Raw genomic sequence first — 25017 nt, 5'->3', positions numbered from 1 at the left:
TAAAGCCCTCTGGGTTAACTGTTCTCATTTAATTCAGGGTCTGTTTTTTCTGTCAGTATCTACGTAAGACTGCTGAGAATTGTTCCCCCCAACAGTGAACTAATCTCCACACTTTGAAGGCTGTGGTCACTGTAGTGGAGGTCATTTTTAAGTTGTAGATGTAAGTTCTCAAGTTAGTTGACACTAAAATGAAATGTATAATACTCCCCGCTCCTCTGCTGTTGTATGTTTGGGCAAATGCAGCCATCGGGAGACTTACTTCATAGGTAAAGGTATTCTAGACCAAGATATAACTTTTCCAAGATTTCCATGCTCATCATGGCTGAAATGAGTTTGTCCGTTATCTGCTCTCAGTGAACCCGCAAAGTTCCTTGGCTGGTAGTTAGCATAAGTGAACATTAAAATTCCCCCCTCCTCCCCCTAAAAAATCTTCATCTTCCTTATGTTTCAATGCTACTGAAGCTCCATCTAAGTTGCATATAACGTTTATTTTTTTCTGTGGTAAAAGCATTATTATTAAAATGTACACAGACCAGGTGAATAGACCGAGAATCCTCTAATAATAAAATTTGATAGAACAGTCTACTAACTAAATATTTTTCCACCCTACCTTGGGCCCGGGTGAAAATATAAATAACCAGTCATCCCGTAGCCCTCCAAGATTTAGATGGCAGTCAACAGTCCTGAGTTTTTTGAAGGCATAAAAACATATAGGGCCTGGTCCCGACCTCGGCGGATAGGAAGCTCCGTCACAATTGTGACGGATATCCTGCCCGCCATATCACAAGTCCCATTATATCCTATGAAACTTGTAAAATGGCGGGTGGATATTTGTCACGTTTATGACGGAGTATCCCATCTGCCAAGTTCGTAGTCAGGCCCATAATCTGAAATTAAATTACACCAATCCAAATTAACCAGTTTACTTTTCAGGCCAGCCACCTTCTAATACAGCATTTGTAACTTGGTACCATGGACCTCGTCACTCCAGACCTCTCTGGCCTTACAGTGAAATCCTTCCCTATCAAGATACCTGCTTTGTGGCGAGCTCTGTAGTACCCCCAAATGGACTAGTGGAGCACTCCTTAAACAATAATTCTGAGTTCATTGATGGACCCTGCATATTCCCCTTGTGGATCCTCAACCCGTGTTTTGTGTCAAGCGCAGTGCTGTTATCATGCAGAGCCAGTCGTTTTGGCCATCAAGAGCACTCAGGCCTGAAAAACAGTTGGGAAAGGAGCCGCTAAACAGAGTCTGCAAATGTTGCTTTGAGAGAGATCTGTTATAGATTGTTGATTTTAGCCTATATTCCTTGGAGTGTTATAAAAATAGCCCAGTAGGACACCCGTGGTTTTAGAGGGCAGAGTTTATTCTCCTTAACATCATCTCCGCCAAGTGTGAAGATCTAAAATTCAATCCCAGTCCCATGTACTAGATTTTCACCTCTCCACCATCCAACTCACTCTCTGTTCTGTTGTATCATTGTAGAGCAACCCACAGCCTTGTTCTTCAGATCTAGCCAGCTCTCTCTTTAACTTTCTGTAATGCTAGGCACAGTCTTCAAAATTAATGCATATGGGGTGGCCTCGGTGGGTAAGTCTGGCCGATGTACTTGGCCATTCTTCAGAAGTCCTGGTCCGTGGTAATCGGAGGAAAATGCTTCCTTCTGATGACTATCATTAGACATTTCCCTACATTCTATGAAGAGATTAAAGTGTTCTGTGGTACAGGGTGGAGTTTACTCCAAAATGTCTCAGCATATAGCTGTGCAGGTTCAGTAGAAACAGACCTCACTGATTGAACCATGGTAGTGATTGGAATGTGGGTCCATGCATTTTTAACATAATCTAGGCAGGTTACAACAGCCATTTAAACCACCTTGAGGCAACAGCACAATTTGTCCATTAAAACATTCATCTTTGTTTCCAATTCCTCAAAAGAGATTTGGAACTGTTTGGTCATTGCTGAGGCTGCTAGTTCATCCCCCTAAAAGAAACCAGTTAAGTCCCCTTTATTCAGAGCTTTACCAGTCTTGGAAATGGGGCAGCAGGTAAGTGTGTTCACAGTGACTACTATTTTTCTTTTTAAAAGGGGTGACTTATCAGAGGGAGACGGAGAAATGATAATCAAGGTTAATGTTAAGGGTTCTGTAATCACACACACATTCACTCTTTTCATTTTAAGTTCCAAGTCCACAGGGGGCCTAGTAATTGAGTTCTTATCAGACACCATTTCAACAGGGTTAATTCCAGATATTGTCGCTACTGACATTTGCAAAGCCTCTATTATGGCATCAATGTTGGTACTCTCTTTAATAATTAAACCCATAGTACCTGAAAAAAATTGGCCAGGGTATTGGACTGAGCACCAGGGTTCACACCATTGGTGGGGGTTGATTTCCACTTACCCTTGTTGAAGAAGACAAATACATGCACCAACAGAAGAGGTCCATCCTGGCCTCCCCTGGGCTCTGATGAGCACAGATGGATGGGATATTGGCCCAGTGCCTAGGCGCGACCCTCACCACAGGGTGAAGGACTGCACTAAACAGCATCCACAAGTCTGTAACAGGGCAGCCCCTTCTCCACTGGCTTTTCCTGACAGCATGGCACCCTGGAAGAGGGGGTCTTCAGTCCTGTGAGCCTTTCAACAACAGTTCAGCAAAGAATCACATGCCGCAGGGAGAAAGATCGCACTAAATAGTGTCCAAGTCTGTAAGAGGGCAGCCCTTCCTCCTCTGGCTCCTTCTGACAGCAAGGTACTCTGGAACATGGAGCCTTTGACCCGCGAGCCTTTCAAGAACAGTTCAGAGAAGAGTTGTAAATGTAGCCTTGTTTCAATGGAATGCTTCTACAGAGCTTTAGAAAGATAATCAGATTTCATTGTGAGAGTGAAGCTTGTGGGCAGTGATGTGCAAACCAGGGACTATTAACTTAGATTGTGCAGTCAACAATCTGTTATAGCCCCATGCTTCAGTTCCCTTCTGTACAGTAATGAAACCTCTCTGCAGAGGGAATAATACACCTGCAGTTTATCACAGTATCAGTAAAATCCTTTGGCAACCCTAAGTGCAAACCCTATACTTGAAGTCCTGACATGTAGTTGATTTTTATATCATACTTAAAAGTGTCTACTCGCACAGCTTTGTGCCTTTTTCAGTCACAGGGTTTCATCTTGCATTCTAGCTTACTCATATCCTCTTTCCTGGGTTGCCACATAGGCCGCAGACCAGCAGTTTTATAGAAGGCAGGAGCTGCTTCTGTTAATTTTCCGAAGGTGTCTTTCAAGGGTTTTGCTTTTAGTGTCTAGGTCAGTGGTTCCAAACCCTTTGACGTCTGTGGACCCCCACTTTATCATTATGGAACCCAGGGACCCCCACTGAATGATTATTGGAATACGGGGACCCCGTAATGAGCCATTACTGAAAGCTGGGGACCAAATTTGTTAATACTATTTTATTTTCTAAGCAGTCACAGACCCCCTGAGAAGGCTTTGTGGACCTCCAGGGGTCCCTCGACCACAGGTGGGGAACCACTGGTCTAGGTGCCTTGCGACCTTAATGTATACGGTTTTAATCTACTTTTACCTAGAACCTTGAAGAACAACTCAGGGACATGAACAGGGACATGAGCTAATGAGTTTTAGAACTTAAATTGTATGTTGTTAGAAATTGGGCTGGTGGTTGACTGGGGTGTAAGCCCTGGTCAATCAGCAACCACAATCCTAGTCAGGATAAGGCACAAGCAAACCCTAAATGAACCTGTGCTCAACCTCTGGTAGTTTGCCACAGAGCAGTCAGGCTCAAACTAGAGGCAATATGTAAAGTATTTATGCAACACTTCAAACAGTAACGCAGTGAAAACATCACACAAAAAGATTCCACACCAGGTAAGAAAAAATGATGTAAATTTAATAAGTAAAAGTAGCAGCAAGATGGGGATATCTGGTCGCGCCGGACCGGGGCAAAGTCGAAAGTTCAGGCTAACCGTGATGGAGCGCGGGCTGGCTTCAGCGGCACAGTTAGGTCTGCTGAACAAAACTTTCTTAAGTACTTGTTGTGGAGCATTGCATGGATCCACGTCACAGATGCATCATGCAGCCAAGGCAGTGCATCATATCGAAGCTGCGGCAAGGCTGTGGTGCTAGGTCCTGCTGCATCGAGGATCCTGTCGATGGGGGCTTGCAATGTGACACCTGTGTTGAGGATGCATAGTGCAGCCGAGATGATGTATCAGTTCTGATGAGCGGTGAAGCTGCAATGCGGAGTTTACGCGTCCTCACTGACACTGCCATTGATAGGAGATGCGAGGAGCTTGCGCCGGGAGAAGCATCGCACAGTGACTGTTCTGAAGGCTCTGCGTCAAATCCATGATGTTGGATGCTGCAGTAATGAGAGTATGTTGCCACGGGTCCAATCCAGGCAACAGTGGCAATGTGTTGGTCCTGATAGGAGATGTGCCGCTCAGCAAAGGAAATGTGTCGGTTCTGCTCGGGGATGCATGGCTCAGCAGAGGATGTGTTGATTCCACTGAAAAAGCATCTTAGGCCCACTTTTAAGGGTCCAGGACTGGGATGGCACCACCTGGCACCACAGATGCCAGAGTCCAGGTGCAGAAGCAGGGTGGTTGAAAGTCTCATGTCCCTGAGACTTCAGATCAGGAGGCCAGCCAGCTAGCCCCGGGAGTCACTGTGCGTTCAAGTGATGCAGGTCTACCCATCTCACTCAGTCAGAGGAACAGCAAGCAGCAGGGCAGCACAGCAAGACAAGAGTCCAGCAGAGTAGCAGTCCTTCTTTCTGGCAGATTATTCACAAGTCCCCAGTTCTCAACTGGTGTCTGTGGTCTGCCTCGCAGTGTGCAGTGAGTAATAAAGACATCAGTCGGATATCACCCCCACCACTCATGAATTTCATGGCCTGCATTAATTAAAGCTCCTAGGATTTGAACCCATATCCCTCCTGACTCCTCAGGCATACTTTTGATCCACTGACTCTCTGATTAAAGTACATCAATAGGCACTTTTCAACTTTCTCTTTAATATAGTAGGTGATTTACTGGCCAACTATAGGTCCCATCTCATTTTCAGCATTGCTTAAGTAGAATATGGTGTAGGATGCCTAGTCCAGCTTGAAGTTGGATTTAAAGAATGCTATTTTCTGAGAAGTTTGTTTCACAGTTGGGGGCTGTTCTTTTAACAGAGCTGTTCCTGGTTTATGTCATGGATGATTTGTTTGTGTCCATGGCCTTTACACCTCGAGGCATGGCCAGCAGTGTTCCTGTACACTTGTGAAATACAGATATGAAACTCACTTGAAAGCTCTACAGACATTGCCTTTGATATTCACCCAATAGGCTGGCTGAAGTGGAAGTCAGTATGGAGGCTAATTGGCAAAAGCCTAGTCCCTGCGAGATTCCATTGGTGATCATTGAGCTGCCTGAGATTACATTAACTGTATTGTGAACTGCCAATAATTAATATTCACATAAGCCAGATTCTCAACCGGTGTGTTGTCTGTGACCATAGTTCGATCATCATTGCTCCAGGAGCCACGTTAATCAAATACCTCATTATTCTGTCTGGGCATTTGAGATCTGCATCCATTCTTGAGACCACCTGACCTGCAGTTATTGGTGCGTACCATTGTGTTGGCACACTGGGCTTTTTAAAGGCTATGTATGCCTATCTTCCACTGTTTCTTACTAGTAAGTAGCAGTCCTTCAGCAGCACAGCAGTCTTTCTTTCTGTCAGAGGTCCAGTACTTATACCCAGTTGTCCCTTTGAAGTGGGGGAGGCTTCAAAGAAAGGCTTTTGAAGTGCACAGAGGCCCTGCCCTGGCCCAGGCTCACTACAGGGGGGGCATGCAGCCATTTGTGTGGGGACAGCACACAGCCTTTTCAGGTGTAAGTGAGGTGGGGAAAACACAAAGCACAGCTGTCGCCCACCACAGACAAGTGAGAACAGACAGGCAGCAGGCACCACATGCCTAAAGAAAGAAAATACCAACTTTCTAAAAAGTGGCATTTTCAGAATTGCAATTTAAAATCCAACTTCACAATAAGTTGTGATTTTAAATTGTAATTCCAGAGACGCCAAACTCAAAACATTTATATCTTCCACCAATAAGATGCAAAAAGGTAATCCCAACATTGTCCTATGGGAGATATAGGCTTGCAGTTGTGAAAAACAACTTCAGGAGTTTTTCACTACTGGGACATGTATAACGTAAATGTACATGTCCTACATTTTAAATACATGGACCCTGCCATCAGGTTGTCTAGGGCCTCCCTTAGGGGTGACATATGTATGAAAAGGGAAGGTTTGAGCCTAGATAAAGGCTGGCTTTGCTAGGTTGAAATGGCAGTGTAAATCTGCAGATATAGGCTCTGCAGTGGCAGGCCTGAGACATGCTTAAAGGGCTACATAAGTGGGTGGCACAATCAGGAATGCAGGCCCACTGCTAGCATTTATTTTACAGGCCCTGGGTACAGGTAGTTCAACTTTACTAGGGACGTATAAGTAAATTAAATATGAGAATTCGGGATAAACCAATATTACCATATTTAGGGAGACAGCACAAGCACTGGTTAGCATTGGTAAAGTGGACAGTCTTAATACCAGCAAAAATTAGGTCAGAAAAATGGAGGAGGGAGGCATAAAGATGGGGTAAGACCACCTTAAGGGTGTCAGGTCTAACACATATTAGCAAATGTAAGTATGAAATCTATTTCGATAAGCCTGGCTCTGAATCTGTTCTTTCCAGGCTAATTAAAATGACTGAGAAAGGACTTTTACAGTAATAGGGCAATTCATGCTTGTGTTCCTTCTAAGGGATTACCCGAGGTTCTGACTACTAATTCTAATTCTAATACTAAGAACCATCCAAATGTGCCCTCGGGTCTTGTGCAGAGTTGTTTGTTTTGGTTTAACACATGTTCTTGGGATGAGGTGCTCTGTAAGCTTAAGCCTGCCTTTAGTACTGGAACTGAACATTGCTACCATCATATGGGCTTTCTGAGATCATAAAGGAGGCTTTGGCAAAGCTACCTTTGGTACCTTGCTCCTAGTGACGTGTGTATTTGTACATTTGATTACGGGCTCAAAGAAAAATAAGTGTGACACCATAATTCCCACTAAACTATAGCTGGGTGACTGTTCAGCACTAACAGTTCAGGCCTGAGAGGTCAGGAGAGACTCTGGCAGATGTCCGTTCTTGGGGCTCCTTCTTCTTTCACTCAGGAAGCCTCAATGAACTGGATTTTAGATCGAGCAGTAACACGGTGTACTCAGTCAGAAGAGGGGTGGGCACTTTCAACATTAACCTCAATGTATTGCCTCTGTTGTCATTTCTGCTAACTTCACGTCCGACTTTGAGAAGGTAACTTTTTCACCAGGACTAACATGGTCCATGTATTCGGCCTGGCTCCGTTGCAGTTGGTGTGATCGTGTGACTTCCCCCCAGACTAGCATGACCAGATAACCCCAAGTGGCGCTTTGTGCTTTAGGCGCTACATCTACTTGAAACTTAAAAAAATTGCATATGTCCAGTTCTGCTGATTGGACTTTTGTCATTCTGGTATAATTTTATTTCTTAAAGTCTACCTATATTTTACTATGTTGGTTTGGGATTTTTCTTGTTTTGTGTTTTCGCTTACTGTTTTTGTGCTTCATAGATACTTTGCACTTTGCCTCTAAGTTAAGCCTGACTGCTTTGTGCCAAGCTACCAGAGGGGTTAAGCACAGGTTAATTTAGTGACTTTGGTCGTTCACCCTTATAAGGATTGTGGTTGTTGGTTAAATAGGACCTTCACATCCTCCGAACCAATAACTCGAATTCTTACACTGACCCTTTGATCTAAATGGTGTGTCAGCTGTCACCTTGGTCCCCTTTTTCCCTACCTGCAGAAACTGAAATCACGTTTGGATGAACAATACTTTCCGAAGAATGGGCAGACCCTCCCGCCTCTTAACCTGGGTAATGCAGAGACGGGCTACCTGACGGAAACTAACCTTCTGGGCATTGCCAGGCGCATTGGGATAGACTGGAGAACTATCGGCATGAACCTGGGCCTGTCCTACCAGCAGATTGAGCGCATAGGTTATAACAACAGGTGAGTACCAGGAAGACATGTATTAAGGCATGGGCAGAGGGGGCACATCCAGAACTATTAGATATGCAACTGTCTTAAATTAGTGTTGCCTGTAGGTTTGTTTACTGCTCAGTTTACATGCACACAATTGATCAATTTTAGCATATATCACAAGATAATTAAAAGAAATTGTAACCTATCCACACTGTTTTTGTATGTTCTTGCTATATTGCATTCTTCATTTCATATTATATTGTATTAAAATAGTTCCACTAGCAAAATATTTGCGAACATTTTCTACAAAGATAATGCACATCACGGTTTGGATACTCTCCTCCCATTATTTTTATTGCAATAATTCTCCATTGCGTTCCTATTGGCAGTTGTATATGAAGTCTGAACGCTTTTCCCCGCCCGAGTAGATATGGTGCTCACTGTTGTCCATTGAGCTCTGTGAAGCTTTGCGTCTTTAGAACTCTCCTTTTGACACCAATTACAAGTCCTAAATCCACATCCTAATTCCATATAAGCACTGACAGGCCTGTCAGCTCATGGCTATGATGTGCTGATGCTCCAGTCCCGGGCTCATACTGCCAATGAAGTTATTGTCCCTAAAAGGAGGCGCTGCCTCTACCTGTGGTTAGTTGGCCGACATTGGGTGCTCACTAAGTAGGGCAATAGAGCTGTCGTTGTGGGTGGCCACGCCATGGATGTCATGTTGCTTCTTGCAGTAGTATTTGACCTCTGGGGGAATTTTTCACAGATTTTGGTGACTCTTGATCATCGTCGTTCAGCAGGAAACAATCTAATTTTCTTGTGTTGTCAGTCCCCAAAGATGTCACCTTTCTTTGTAGAACCCACGCTGATGGATTTTCACTTTTTGGAGATATGAAAGCAAAATGTAATTGCATTCGGAGATCTTTATTAAAGGCCTTAATTATGCACTGGAACTTACCATAAGGTCTATATTACTATGAAAAAATTATTATATAGTGCAACAGCGGCCACAACCTGAATTGTTTTTCGCCGCTTGAATAATAGATGTTTTAATACGCAGACTCAAAGGCTCACTTTTGATTGACATTTCCGGCAATAAGGCGGCCATGTCGGAATTTAAACATGTGCCCTGCAGGTCTGTGGGCAGCTGATTAGACCATAGAATTGTTACTGTACTGTCACACACGGTGAGCCTCTGGACTACAGAACACACTTTCGTTCTCAACTGGTGTCTGTGGTCAGCCTCGCAGAGTGCAGTGAGTAATAAAGACATCAGTCGGATATCACCCCACCACTCATGAATTTCATGGCCTGCATTAATTTTAACACCTATGATTTGAACCCATATCCCTCCTGACTCCTCAGGCATACTTTTGATCCACTGACTCTATGATTAAGTACATCAATAGGCTCTCTTCAACGTTCTCTATAAGATACTAGGTGATTTACTGGCCAACTATCGGTCCCATCTCATCTTCAGCATTGCTCAAGTAGAATATGGTATAGGATGCCTAGTCCAGCTGGAAGTTGGTTTTAAAGAAAGTTTTTTTTCTGAGAGATTTGTTTCACATTTGGGGGTCTGTTCTTTTAACAGAGCTGTTCCTTGTTCATGCCATGGATGATTTGTTTGTGTCCATGGCCTTTACACCTCGAGGCGTGGCCAGCAGTGCTCCTGTACGTTTGTGATATACAGAACTGAAACTCACTTGAAAGCTGTACATAAATTGCTTTTGATATTCACCCAATAGGCTGGCAGAAGTTGAAGTCAGTTTGGAGGCTAATTGGCCAAAGCCCAGTCCCAGCGAGACACTATTGGTGATCATTGAGTTGCCTGAGATTACATTAACTGTATTGTGAGCGGCCAATAATTAATATTCAAATAAGCCAGGTTCTCAACCAGAGTGATGTCTGTGACCACAGTTCGATCATCATTGATCCAGTAGCCACGTTCATCAAATCCCTCATTATTCTGTCTGGAAATTTGAGATCTGCACCCATTATTGAGACCACCTGACCTGCAATTATTGGTGCATACCATTGTGTTGGCACATTGGGCTTTTTAGAGGCTATGTATACCTATCTTCCACTGTTTCTTACTAGTAAGTAGTAAATAGGGCAGAACACTTCTGTTGAGATGCTGAGATAAGTCTGCCTCTCCAAACAAGGCTGTCCATCCTTCACAATTTGCACTTACCACTTAACTTCCACATCCTATTTAAGCTAGACGTAGTGGCCTTCTACCCTCTGCAGGCCTGGGTCTGCATTATAAGCAGGCTTCTTTGGTGCCCCAGTGTGAGAGTTTCAGAAGTGAGTCTAACCAGTTACTCGTTCAGAATGCTTTGTATCGCTTTTTGGGCAGAACATTTTCAGCCAACCCTCAATAATTCCTCATTCACAACAGATCCTAAAGATGTTGATTACCATTTCACTTTTTAATCTATTTACAAACCTCTCTTCTTCTTCCTGCTCATAGAATAAAACTCTCTCCTTACAAGCTCTGCTCAGTACTATCATCCCCTCTCATTCCTCATCCCTGTCTTTTTATCTCTCTTTCCCGTCTAGTGATACTCCACCGATCAGTTATCCGCTCCTTGCTGTTAGAATGCCTCTCTAACATTTACCTATGTAGCATTAAACTCTGTATCCTGACATTGCTCTTTTATCTTCCTCAGGTTATTTTTATTATTTTCTAATTAAACGTGTCTTAAAATGTTCACTCTTTCTAATCTTGTAAGGGTACAGAATGCCTTGTGTTCCCACATAAGCATAATCCTAAAGTGTTTTTGCAAACATAGATTTTTCTCTGCACCTCAACACTCATTGTATATCCAGAGGGTCAGTCTAGCCATCAGGCAGTCATTTAAAAACGTTTAGCACATGTTTAGTTTATGTCATCGTTAAACATAATTTCAACATTCACTTCCAGGAAAATCTTTTTATGTTTTATGATTGACAATGCCCCCATGCCAACAGTCTGTCTTTTGGGAGAAGTAGTCTCCCTTTGTCAGTGTTTTACTTGAATATGCAATTTCTCTGACATCCCTAGGAATATAGTCTTCACTCTACAAAAACGTAAACATAAAAAAAAACTAAATGAAAAGCACTATAATGCCCTGGACCTCATTGTCAATGTTATCAAATCAGAAACGACTTTTGTATTCTATTGGATGATCTGTTTTCTAGCTCTATGCATCAAGTCATGTATTAAGCAATGTACACTACAAAACATTCTACCAGCATTAGGAAAACATTTGGGATGTAGAGACTGTGCATAAAACAGAGTTGGCCCTGGTCTATATCGTGGATGAATCAGTTTCACCTTATAAAAAGTGCAGAATCGTCCATATGTAGAAAGAGATAACCTTAAAGTCTTGCAAACTATGGAGATACATGTTTGTTAAATACTGCTTTTATTCTCCTATTCTGTGTCCACTTTGTACCATCTTTTCTTCTGAGTGAACTCCATTTATCAGCATCCTTTCCTTCCTTTCACTCGGGTGGCTCCCAAAGGGGTCTCTACCCCAGTTCCCATCCCAAGGTTGTAAAACCTGATGGAGCCTTCTCTATGACTTATAGTATCAAGGACTTAAAATCCAGTTAGATCACATCCAACAACAATTTTCTTTTGACCTAGTCAGAAAATTCAATTACGTTTGTCTTCATTGACCCTCCTTCCCCCACATGATGAGGCAACGCCGTTGTTGATCATGCAGTCAGTTTACGTTTCATCTCGTGTTTTTTTAGATACTAAAATTGTCGGGTAGTTTTTCATGTCAAAATATATACCTGCACATGCCAACCACTCAATCTGCAGTTATCACTAAACTCTGAATATGAATTCTCTTCAATGGGTTTATGGTGGAATGAGACTGTGCAGTGGTTTGGTATATGCAGGAAGCACTTGTGACATTTTTATAAGGGGGTGGGGTTACTTAATTGTCGGTTTACATACAGTATTGTCAATACAGTTGTGATAGGACTTTTGTGCATTGATTAACCAAAGACTTCACACCCATACCATTTAAAAGACACATTAGCAATGTATTACTTAGCTTCCTTTGTGACTCTGCTTGCAGAAGGAAATGTTTTGATTTAGAACATGGTACTAAAATTCAATATTATTTCAAACACATCTTATGAAAGTCCTTTGCCATACACCTGAATCCTCATGGCAAATTTGTTAAATTGTTCATGCAAGTGTATTATTTCTTTTGCAGGGAATCCCCTTTGATAATCTTAAGCATTGAATAGTCACACCCAGGCACGGGATCCCAGTGCCCCTTTCAGACGATAAACATATTTTTCTGTTTCCGTTAGAAATACCACGTACTTCATTAAAAACATATTTTGTAGGCTATAAAGTCTCTGATGGGCAAATTCCATTCATTTTCCTTAAAGGAAAGAAGCCAAGTCACCAGTCAAATTAGGTGTCAAGAAACACCTTTTTGGCAAACCTTTTTTAAAGGAGAGTTAAGGAACACCCACGTTGAATAAATGTAAAACAATCTGAGGGTCTTTTCGACCCTTAACAAAATATTACTGTCATAGACATATGCTAGAGGCGATGCCCAAGTGATAAGGCCTCTCTTAGAAAGCTCTTTGGTTAAAATAATATTCTGTTCTTTTTCTTTTCACTGCCCTTATTGTGGGTGGATTTGTCGTTCAATGAAATGCTTACTATCATCAGTGTAGATCCCCTGTAAGAGAAGGAATAGTATTTATTCGTAGTTCGACTGCTCCTTCCGGAGAATGCCCATTGACATCAAAAGCAACCCTCTCTCTTGCCTGGTGGAAAGAATAAGAAATCTGATGACTCCCACACAGTATCATGTGTCTAGTTTAAAATGAACTGAAGTTACTGCCACTGAGAGAAGAGAGAGGACTGGGATTGTGGTGCAGTGTCCGTTTTCAAGGCTATCTGGTGACATTGCCCCAGTATTTCCGCTTTAGTTTCCTTCATAAAATGTTTGTTTAAAATAAAAAATAAAAAGGATTTCTTGTTACCTTACTTGACTGGTGACTTGTTTAGACTGTAATTTGTTTTTAAATAGACATCAAGTGCATTCGTAAACAAATGGCTTTTCTAACAAAGTGAAACACTTTGATGTTAAGAAAAGTAATCTGAGTTTGGGCTCTCTAGCTGCAGTATTCAACGCTTATGATTTCAGTACAGATTCACTTAAAGGAGGACTAGTATTATATCACCTATATAATTCAAAATGTTTCACAAATGAAACCCCAAGTATACCTAGGCTCATGGCCAGACATATGCCCAGGATGGATCTTGGTGGAGAAAGAACCTTTTTTCCTAGCATCACTGAGCGTGGGAAGAAGTATATTTAGTCCATTCAAAGGGTAGACTGGTCCTTTGCTTAGGCATGGTATAGGAGTGAGGACCAGGGCCAACATGCAGTAGCAAAGATGCTGCTGTTCTCCGTGTTGGCAACATTGGCAAGAGGTTGCCCGGGACAAAAAAGTGTAGTCTTAAAGTTTCTGCCCTAGCATATGAGATGGAGACTTACAATCAGAGCTGGAAAGAACCAAGGATGCCATTGTGTGAATAGTAGCCCAGCATTGGAATTAGTTGTGAATATGCTAGATTCACTGAAGCAGGTGTTCTTTAAAAATAAAGACATGAAAAAGAAGGCACATTGGAATCCATTAACGAGTAGAGAAAATTTAAATGGAAGAAAAAAACGTGGACCCATTAGTGATCAGTAGGCATGATGATTCAGGTTTTTCTCATTGTGGTAACACTGCATAGGCTCTTACGGTTTGCACTGGAATCTTCACTGATGAGCCCAAAGATGTGTATAATTTGTTCTTTCCTTTTGCTTTGATTAAATTGAGTTACCAACAATTTCTCATGACGCCCGTAGCCTCAAGGAGTGACAGAGAGCCCATCACCTTAGGATTGTGGTTGAAAATGAAGACTTAAAACTCAGTGCCTCCTCACATCTAGACCTGTCGCTGTGAAGTAAGACGGAGGGCATAAGTTGCAGCTCATACTTTTAATTAAGGCATTTAAAGTACTTTGGTCAGAAAGGTACCATCTTTGAAATAGAGTTCATTAATAGAGTACCTGAACTTGAGTTGGCTAATTTTGCGATACCCAAACCGTTTGAACCAATGTTGACACACTGATGATCTAGACTAGAGCACTGCTCCTCTCCATTCCATTAAACACTCTAAATATCCTTTTTATGCACCATCCTTTCGAGATTATGCTTAGTGCAGTGTATTCCCAAAAGTCTCAACATCCAGTCACACTGAGAACAAAACAAAAAGTCTTGTGTTTGTTGTAAGGTGAGTAGAGTAACTCAGGTAGGCAGAACTGGGAAGAGCTGTAACTGAGGGCAGTCACTAAGCTGACACTTTTGTAAAGCATTTGGTGGTACTGAGAATTGAGTTTCACCTTCAATGAATTAGGAAATGTGAAAGAGTGATGAGTAGTTAGCCCTACTAGAATGTCACTGTTTTTTGCTTTACCCTCATCGTGAGTAAAAGTATGTTTTGTGTTTCTCTTGTGCAGGGAAGATCTAGACAAGCAGATCGTTGAAATGCTGTTTTCTTGGGCCAGACAGAATACTGAGAGCCAGAACTCTGTCAAGAAGCTCATCCAAGCCATGGAAGAAAGTAGTCGACAGGACATTGCAGATGAGATTGAAAGCATCATTGAGCTTGGGAAGAAAAAGTTCACTGAGTCCATTCGAAGGGTAGGGCTAGACCAAGAGAGTAGCAATGAGGACTCTGCCATTGCAATGGTGTAGGGCTGGTGACTTTCAGTGAGAGCTGGGCCTAGTTTCAAAAAGAACCATGAAGACTTCGGTTTAGGCGTAGTTTAGGAGTGATGACTCAAAACTATCCCATGGCCAGGACCAAAAAGGCAATACCGAAACTGCTGCTGTAGTCTATATTGGGGACATTAGCAAGAGATTGTTCAGGACCAAAAGATTACTTTTGAAGTCTCTGCCATAGCCCACGAGGTGGAGACTTGCAACCATTGCTGGAAAGTACTAAGGATACAAGGAATAGCATCAAAAGTGTCAATACAGAAATGTACAATGTTGTTTGATAATCTTATCCCAGGCAGGACCAAGGGAGCACTACAGAGTCTCATCTCTTCAGGAATTGTGGCAGCTGGACCAAGAACAAAGAGTTGGTAGGAAGACTGTGCTGTACCCATTATTTAGGGATAGACACCTGTAGCCACAAGCCACAGATGGGCAACGACTTGACAGCTCCTTAAAGCCTAAGCGTAGTGATTGTGGTTCATAGAGAAGGCCTTTACATTTTCTGATAGCAATAACGTGGGCTCTACTACTCCTCATTAATGGAGCAAGCTTATCACTCTCTGCTGAGTCTATAGATGAAACCATGAAATCTGTACCTTATCCTTAGTATAGAGATGGTGACTCAAAGCTAGGTGCTTGTAGGACCAACCAAACAACCATAAAGACCATGTTATTGTAGTGTTTTAACTCTAGAGTAAACCTGGTTTGTTGTAGTTCTGGATAGGTGGTTACATTCATCCAGAGCCGGGGCAGATCCAAATTAAGACTCTCAGAGGCATTAATTAGGGAAAGTAACTCAGAGAGGGAGCTAGATAAGACCAGGAAACCACCGTAGACTATGCCAGCACCTTTGTGTATTGAGGGTGAATTTCATCATACCCCTGCAGGATCAGGGGAGGATCAACAATGACTTAGCCCTGCCATGGTCTAATGGTGATGCTTTTTGCTAAAACATGACTGCATAGTTTTAACCTCGTTATTAACCTACTCACCCTACTCATTAATGATGAAAGAACACAGACATTGCCAGAAAGGCATAGACAGAGTATCTATCATTTTTGTCTGGTGCAAAATTGATATTCAGCCAGAAGTAAGAAAGACTGTCCTGCAGTATGCACTGTGCCAAAGCCACGGTCTGTATATGAAAAACACTTCCCAGGCTAATCCAGGTGACAGTGAATGGGAACCCTACCTCTACCTTGTGAATCTGGTGCCCGCGCTAACATCTGGTAGATCAAAAGAATATTAATAGCTGTAGTAATTGATGTTGACATCTGTAGACCCGTACTGAGACCAGAGGAAGAGCTAGAAGGGCACCACCGTTGATGGAGAACATACAAGGTCCCAAGGCTGATAGTAATTGTGTAATGAAGAATGTTGTTTAGACACTGTTGGTGAAAACAGGGTCAAGTCGTGAAGGTGTTCCTTGACTCCCCATGAAATGTGATAAATGTGACTTGTTGCTGACATCATTTCCTTCTTTTACTTCTCTTGAAATCACCAGCAATTCCTGAGCTAAAATTAAGCCTGCAGCTCTATGGGATTCACCGACATAGTGAAAGCATAGTACCTTGCTCCTTTGTGTACATACTACTGATAGTTTACATACCCAGGACTGCAGGGGTGAGCAATCAAAGAGGGCCAAGTACGTAATAAGGACACTAGAATCATGGCCTGTCCTTAAATCAACTAGACATCCCCATTTTCACCCTGTCTGTACGATAGTGGAAAATAAAATATCTTGATGGACATCTGGACATGTGCAGTACATCAAAAAGAAAGTGACCTGCAGTTGTCCGGACAGATTGAACCCTGAACAAAGAAACAAAGACCTGATAGATGTTCTTTCAGAACTGATCTCTCCAAATACTCAACCATGACCAATATCAGTCTAATCGGACTCTGAATTTCAGCAGTTACCTTGTCAACTGCAACTCGAGGCATTGTGAGTGGAGCAAATAAGATTGTCATTTGGAAACAAGAAAGCTGATTTCTGTTTCCCAACTGATGATAAGAAGATCTGTTGATAGAATCCTACAGGAAGTTACAGGCCAACAACAACTCTTTTAGATACCGACTGGTGAAAAGAAGCATTCTTTTAGGGAAAGGTACATTACATATCTACTTTACTGTCAACTCTTTAAGTGTACTTCATTGTTTTTCAAAAAAGCGGAAGAAAGCATCACAGAAATAGCAAATCTAGAATGTGGTGAACGAACGCATCGTTCATTGAATTGCATGTGCAGTCCTTTGTGAGCCGAATGCATATTCAAGATTGTGATAAGCCCTCAACATTCCACAAAGTGGTCTTTCTTGAATTGTCAATGATTATGTAACTTATTAGGACCATAGTATGGCGGGGTGGGAGACAGTCTGGGTTTTGTAACTAAGAAATGGCATTATTTCCATACGCCCACTGATGCAGATTCCCTGTTTGGATGAGAGTGTGGGGCCATGAATTATGAATTGGGGTGCAGCAGACAGACAACATCCTTAGAACAAGCATTTACAATGCAACGGGTCTCGCGTTTGCTCATGTTAGAGCTGATCGCGTTGTAAACTCCTAACCCGACTTTTCACCTATTGGGCAAAAGTGCATTTATGTACATAACCCGAAAAAGTGAAATCAAGTATGTAAAGCGCTCGACTTCTGCCAAGCGAGATCGGGCTCGTAAATTAGAGAAAAAAAAGTCCACGAGCCCGATGGAAAACATCGAGCCTCGCATGTTTTCTGTACTTGGTCGCTGCGCTCGAGGAGGGCTAGCCACTGGAAAAGGAATGAGTTATGCGTGCCTTCGACTAATGAAAGCAAGCAGATTTTATTAGGGAAGCCCACGAACCAATAAAAAACACTGACGTGAAGTTGACAGGGCTCCGAGCCCTTTTCTAAATACAAAAGAGTCTCGCTGCTATACGCATGCGCGAGTGCATGCAACGCAGGCTCGACCCTAAAAAGGATAACAGGAGGCGTTATTGTCAAAGCAGGTAGCCTACGTGCGCTGTGTGGCTTCCAGTCGGTCACAGGTGGTCCCGATTATTCTTCATGCTTTTGAAACGAGTTGAGGTGGGCCAAGCACACCAAATTCAAGAAATTACAATATCTCTGATTCTATTTAACTTCGAGTATTCTTGAGCCATAATGGCAGAAGTCAGCAATGCAGCCTTGCCCCTTAAGAGTGACCTTAAAGGTGACCAGCAGCAATGAAATGTATTTCCTGCTATTTGTTTCACTTTTGTGTATTGTGTATATTGTGCAAACTGTTTGGCTCCCAGGATTACATTGTAAGTTCCATGTGATTGTGCTGAAGGGGACAGTGTCACAACGGATTTATAGAGTGTTCTGTCAACCTTGGGCCTTCTGGCGCTGATACCATGACAAAATATACGTGGACTGAAAAGGAAGGTATTTATGGAATGACAAGTTGTATTTTTTGTACTTGTTAAATGATCAGAGCAAAGTTGGGGATGTATAGATAGTTTGTTCCAAAGAAGTGTGGCAGCAGAAGAGAAAGAACGGCCACCCATGAGGTCTTTGCGAAAACTGAGGACTTGAAGTTTACAGCACCCCAAAGATAAGTATGTATTTTTGTACGTGGATAGAGATGCCTGGTGGGTCGTTTTCTTTTTTTCTTTTTTTTTATTTTTTTTTTTTAGTATTTTTGATTACACAATGTATTCTCATGCAGCCCTTATTTATCATAAATTAGGGAAAAAAAATCCTAAAACACTCTTGACCTTTTGTGCCAGCAGGCCATTGCCTGGATATGACGTAACTACAGCGTTTTTTTCAGTTGCTCTGTTTACTCAGATGTACCACGTTGATATAAGAGCACTTTTCACATTTATTGAAAAATGTAATCAAAGCCAATGTGGTTTCAATGATGTAAGCATGCTTGTCTTTCCTTACGCATAATTTAAAGGTGAATTGGGAAAGTGCTTGAGTATCAAATATGTGTGTATATATCTATCTATCTATCTATATATATATATATAGATATATATCCATATATATATATTATGTATATATATGGTCTTCACCAGTCTCCCTGGAGGAACATACATGATTGTTAAAGGTCTGTAAAGTGAATGCTTTCTAATGGGGCCAATGTAGAGTTGAGACTACAGGTTTCATTTTAGTTGGAGAGGTTATTCAGCCTTTTGTGTGATGTCCCGCCCGGGGGTTAACTTTGTTGTAAAATCACATATATACCCATACGCACATATGCCTTTGACTATTTGCTTTCAAAAATATCACAATAATGTCTTCGAAGTGTGTTGAGAGAAAACATCTGTGAGAAATTCGTTGTAAAGTGGGCCTAATGTGCCTCCACTCAGACTGGTGGAGGTAGACGTGTACCTTTGCAATATTTATCTACTCTCACAGCTAAGAAAGATTGTTGTCAACACCACCTTAAAATGTATAACATTTGAAAGAAATTGTAATATCAATTTGGCCAAAACGTGTTTTTTGTAAAAAAAAAAAAAAAAAAAAAAAAAAGTAGTTTTATATTCTTTGGCTTTCTTCGCTTAGGTTTAAAAAACGAGCACAGAACAAATTGTGATTTCAGTCACAATTCTCAATACTCCACTACCAGCAATGTGACCAATGTAGGGAAACTATGTCCTTAAGTGACCTCTAGTATATATCACCAGTCCTTAGTTCTTTGAAAGACTTGTGATATGCAGACTTATTGCACTTTGGAAACTCGCCTCTTCATCTTGACTATTTGTCTTTTGTTTCTGTAGTACCATGAAATTTGCGGAAGCATCTGTCAAGCCAAGGTATCCCAACTTCAGCACAAAATGTTAATTCTGCAAAGACCAAGATTGAGATGGAACTTTCCACATTCAAGTCTACTCCCTTTTAGGACCGCTCAAGGTCTAATTTCTATGGTTCAGTGAGCTCATACAGGGATATTTAATTCTCAGAAATACATGAAAATTAAATTAATTTCTAACGTTTAGAAAATAATAATCTGATAGCAACCATCCATAATTCAACGAGTCTCAAAAGGAGACACGTGAGACATTATCCACTATTTATGATGATGAAGGAATACATGTAAAAGCACTTTGTCCGGATTCTAACAGGGCAGCTTCAAGAAAGAATGTTTAGAATGAGGCTGAAGCCTTCACTTTATATGGAGATTGTGTTGCGCCTACAGTATGAAGCCATCTCTTGCTATAATTTTACATATAGTGAGAAAAGTCGTGGTATTGTAAGTAAACTAATGTAGTTTTATGAACTCAATTATGTTGTCCTAACTGTGAAAGCATGCAATAAACTGGGAAAGGTTATGACTAATTTTACCGACCTTCCAAGGCCTGCCAGGCAAATACACCTTTGTTGCTGTTGGCTTGCCCTCTGTCATCCAGAACCGTGTCTTTGGGCTGCTCGAACTGGAGATTTTTTTTGTAAACCATGTGTAGTAACTCCATAATAGTGTATCAGTGTTTTTTATTGTAGCATTTATATTGGGATACATTGCTAGTTTGATTTATTAAATAATGTATTTTAGCATTGTGTATTTGGGGGTGACTTGAACAATAGTTTTGAAGTAAATTTATATTACATGTAATATATCTGGGGGCCTCAAAAGCCCTGTTGAATCTGGGTGCTCTTTACTACTCAAACTAGCACTTTGCCCTGTATAAACCTTTTTTTTTTATATATTGAAGGACTTAAATGAATGTATATGTGCCCTTATTTTATTTGTTACGAAAGTGTACATATTTAGATTATAAATGTTTGTCATTTGATTGTGATTAATATCGTGCACAAAATGTTTCGTGCACTCCTAAAGTAAATCTATTTTTGTGATCTGCTGTAGTCTCTTTGGTTTGCTCCATTGTTGACTTGAGGACGTGATTTACGTGTTTGCCTTTTGGGAAAGACCTCTTTCTTACTTACCTTCTAATAAACATTTCCAGATCACTGATTGTTAAGTTTTATTTATGGGCTCCGAGAGGCAGAATAGAAATCCTTTTGCTAGGACTAAGAGTTAAATGTTCTTTTCTTTTTAGTGTGAAAGATTTACAGAGCAGTTTCAATCTTTAGGTTGTATGGTGGTTGATTGGCTTCGGTTTTGGTGCATAATGATGGTTATTTATTTACCTGATTTGTTTACCAAATGCTTTTACTTTTTCAACCTATCTAAGCTAACCTATGAGCAGCTGAATCTATAACCCTGGCAAATTGCTAGATTGACAGCTGCAACCCGTTTTATCTCCGGGTCAGTGAAAGTTGGTTAGTCACATGTAGAGAGCCCAGCGTGCAAGTGACCAGCTACACTTGGGTCTTAAGGCATAGCATCATGTGACTACATCCAGGCAAGGATGAATTTACTGGTAAGACAATATCTGATAGAGACATCCATTTGCAGATTCCTTACTTTAGAATTTTTCCAGATGCCAGTCTGGTTCCGGAGATTTTTCTCAAGGAGTACCGCTGTGTGCTGTTAGGTGGTGTCGATTGGCTCTGCATTTGTTGTCATCGGCATCCGCGGAGCGGTCCTCTATAGGCGCCACTGCGGCACGCTGACATCAGTGCTTTTCTCTCTGCGCCAGCCTAGCACTGGTTTGAAGAAGAGCTACTCCTCAGTTGTTTTTTGACTGATCTCTTTCAAGTTCTTGTCAAAGATTTTTGAGTGTCTACACTCCTAGGGCATCGAGGATGTCTTCGCTTAAGACAAGGTTCAAGCCCTGCAGATCATGCCATCAGGCGATGTCCGTAACAGATGTGCCCTTTTGTGCCTGTGTTGTCTAGCGCGCGACCACGACCTGAAGTCGTGCTCCGAGTGCTGGGCCATGAATCTGAAAGTTAGCTTTGAAGGAGGGGTTGCTGAAGCTCCTTGTGGCCCGGCGCTTGGCTTTGCGTAAGTCCTGATCTCTGGTGACAGGATTGTCCCGGGATCAGTCGCAGAGCACCCCCTCACCCCTTATCGTCATCCCACTCTAAGTCCCCAGGGCGATTGGGTAAGTTGAGGCACAAGAAGAAGTCAAAGAAGAACAAATATTCTTCGACTTCACCCCGTCCGACGGCCGACGAGATAAGGGGAAAGGACTGTCATTGTTTTAGGCCTCCATCCTCGAGTCTGCGTCCGGGTTGGCTCTGAGCCTGCCTGAGTTTTCCTGAGCCAGAGATACCCATGCCCAACTCAGAGAGTTTTATGAGGCCATGCGCCTCATTTTTGGGCTGTCTGACCCCGCCCGAGCGCTTTTGGGCCCCATGGAGTCAGAAGGGGCCCCTTCAAGTTCCGCACCAACGGCTTTGGCCTCGGCTCTAGGGGACACCAATGGATCCGTTTCTGGATCCAAAACAGTGTCGATTGTACCACCTTAACCTTTCCCAATGTCTGTTCCGAAGTCGACTCTCCCAACACCGCTCATATCCCCAGGTGGCATCAACCCCATCCTCAGTGCTGACTGCAACATGGAGCTGGATCACACAATGCCAGTTCCTACTTCAGCAGGGGTCTTGCCCCCTATGTCGGATCCTGATCCTTATTCATATGGGTTGGGGCACAGTGAGGAATGGGAGGTGTCACTGGACTCTCTAGAAGACCCGCTACATGACCCTTGGGCTGGCATATGGATCTGAGTGAAGCCAGTGGTCTGGATACTTCAGGTGACACTGGAATGCTTTTGTCCCCTACTGTGGCTACGGGGGAGGTAGCGTCCTATTCCATGGTGGTGCAAAGAGCGTCTGAGGTCCTGGTCTCGACCTGCCTTTGGTGGCAATCAGGACTAACCTAGTGACATAAGTGCTTTAGTCTGGGGCTTCATCCTCTCAACACCTATTGCCCTTTAATAAAGCCCTTACTAAAGTCCTGCTGGGTACCTGGTCTAAACCCAGCACAGGGGCTCCTGTGAACAGGACTATTGCCCGCTGCCATTGGCCTGTGCCGACTGAGCTGGCATTCCTGAGGCAACACCCCACCTCTGAGAGCTTGGTTATCCAAGCTTCTACATCCCAGGGCGCATTCCCTTCTGCACCCTCAGATAGGCAATCCAAGAGGCTGGGCCAACTTGGGAAGAAGATGTATTCTTCCTCAAGCCTGGCATTGTGGTCTGTGAACACTGCATGCCTTTTGGGCCATTACTTTCACATGATGTGGGAAATGGTTGCACGAGAGCTGCCACAGATCCTGGAGGAGGCCTGGGCTGTACTCTCTCAAGCAGTTGCTGATGGGAGAGGCACAGCAAAGTTCACGATCCGATGTGGACAGGACACAACTGGGCAGAGCGGTTTCTTTGACAGTGGCTCTTACGGGCCATGCCTGGTTGAGGATGTCAGGAGATGTCCAGTCTAATCTTATGGACATACCATTTGATAGCACCAATCTCTACGAAGAGAAAGCAGACTCTGCACTCGAGCGCTTCAAGGATTCTCATGCTACGACGAGGTCCTTGAGCCTAGCAGCTGCTCCTCGCTCCCCTCAGTCTGCTTTTCTCCCCTTTTATGGCTACAGAAGGGGCATCCTACCACGTCCAGACCCGTCTAACCACCGTTCCGCGCATGCTGCACAGCCTCCTAGTGGTCTGCAATGTGGGATCCACCACCCTCTTGGACCAGGGAGCCAGCGGTCCGGCCCGCCCTCCATCCCCGCAGCTGCTTTCAAACCTTCCTGGTCTGACTATTCCCCACCAGGGACCAGTCGGAGACAGGATTCGCCATCACCTGTTCTGCTGGCATTCCATCACTTCAGACAGGTGGGTTTTGCAGATAGTCCAAAGGTGCTACTCCTTCCCCTTCAAGACTACCCCTCCATCCATGCCACCATCCTATAATCGGTGACGGAGGATCACTTGGCACTTCTCCGCGAGGAGGTTACGGCTCTCTTGGCCAAGGGAGCCATAGAGAAGTAGGTTGTGGTTGTTATTCCATCTACGTTCTGGTACCCAAAAAGTACAAAGGCCTCTGCCCTATCCTAGACCTTCGGTCCCTCCATCTCTTCCTCAAGAAGGAGATGTTCAAAATGCTCACTCTGGCTCCGGCTCTTTATGCCCTGGACCCAGGCTGGTTAGTAGATGTTTAAAATGGGGTCTCTAGATCGCAGTGGTTTGCACCCTGTCCAAGTAGGGACCCTCACTCTAGTCAGGGTAAGGGAGCCACACAGCTAAGATAACCTCCTGACCCCCTTGATAGCTTGGCACTAACAGCCAGGCTTATCTCAGAGGCAATGTATATTTGTACACACACACACAGTAACACAGTGAAAACACCAAAAAGTACTCCACACCAGTTTAGAAAAATAGACAATATTTATTTGAGTAAACTAAGATCTTAATGACAAAAATCCAACAAACACTAATAAAGAGATCACATTTTAAAGATTTAAATGAGAATTGCTCCATAGGAATCACTGGTTGTATCTTTTTAGCACAAAGTACCTGGTGTGCATCAAAAACAAAGACGATGCGTTGATTCCTTACTGCGCAGGGGAGGTGATGTGTTGATTCTTTCCTCGCAGGAGAGGTGATGCATCAGTTCCTTTCTAGTGGGGGAGGTAATGCGTTGATTCTTTTCTTGCAGGAAAGGCAATGCGTTGATTTCCAAACATGCAGTCTTAGTTTCTTACTTCAGGGCGGGGTTGATGAGAATTTGATGCCACGGGTATGATGCGTGGAAAATCCAGACTCTGTGTTGATAGAGCTGCAGTGAAACAGGTGCTGAATCAATTCTACAGCCGCGGGACAGGTTCTACATCGATTCTTCAGCCACTGGCCATCAGTGCGTGGATTTTCTTCTTCAGGTCACCAGCTCATGCTTCTAAGGGCTGGAGTTGGCACCATTTGGCAAGTCAGGGCTCTCAACAGAAGAGCCCAGGCACTAGCAGTTAAAGTCTTTGATGCCCCCGAGACTTCTTGACAGGAGGCAAGCTCAGTTCAAGCCCTTGGAGAACCTTGGAAAGCTGGATGTAGAAAACAAAGTCCAGTCTTTTCACTCCCAGGACAGAAGCAGCAAGCAGCAGTCCAGCACAACAATGCAACAGGCAGAGTGGCAGTTCCTCCTACAGCATCCAGCTCTTCTCCTGGCAGAATCGCCTCAGTCCAAAAGTATTCGAACTATGTGGTGTCAGAGGTCCAGTACTTGTACCCATTTCTGTCTGTGAAGTAAACAGACTTCAAAAAGAAGT

General features: G+C 43.0%; 1 protein-coding gene across 2 annotated transcripts in view; it reads left to right on the top strand.

The window, feature by feature from the left end:
* Nucleotides 1-20704, top strand: part of PIDD1 (p53-induced death domain protein 1) — a 154461-nt gene extending 133757 nt beyond the window's left edge. Inside the window, exons 15-17 of one of the 2 annotated variants that reach the window (XR_011201390.1) lie at nt 7903-8108; nt 14617-16986; nt 19625-20704. Coding sequence is in view for 1 of the 2 variants with exons in the window: in XM_069223108.1 (XP_069079209.1) it covers nt 7903-8108; nt 14617-14854 (444 nt within the window). In the remaining variant the exon portion in view is untranslated. Of the gene's footprint in view, nt 1-7902; nt 8109-14616 lie in introns of both variants that reach the window. The other variant, XM_069223108.1, reaches the window with a different exon arrangement.
* The last annotated feature ends 4313 nt before the right edge of the window (nt 20705-25017 follow it).

Source organism: Pleurodeles waltl, chromosome 3_1, assembly GCF_031143425.1.
Source record: "Pleurodeles waltl isolate 20211129_DDA chromosome 3_1, aPleWal1.hap1.20221129, whole genome shotgun sequence".
NCBI classification, from domain to species: Eukaryota; Metazoa; Chordata; class Amphibia; order Caudata; family Salamandridae; genus Pleurodeles; species Pleurodeles waltl.
This window is presented reverse-complemented; position numbering and strand designations above follow the sequence as displayed.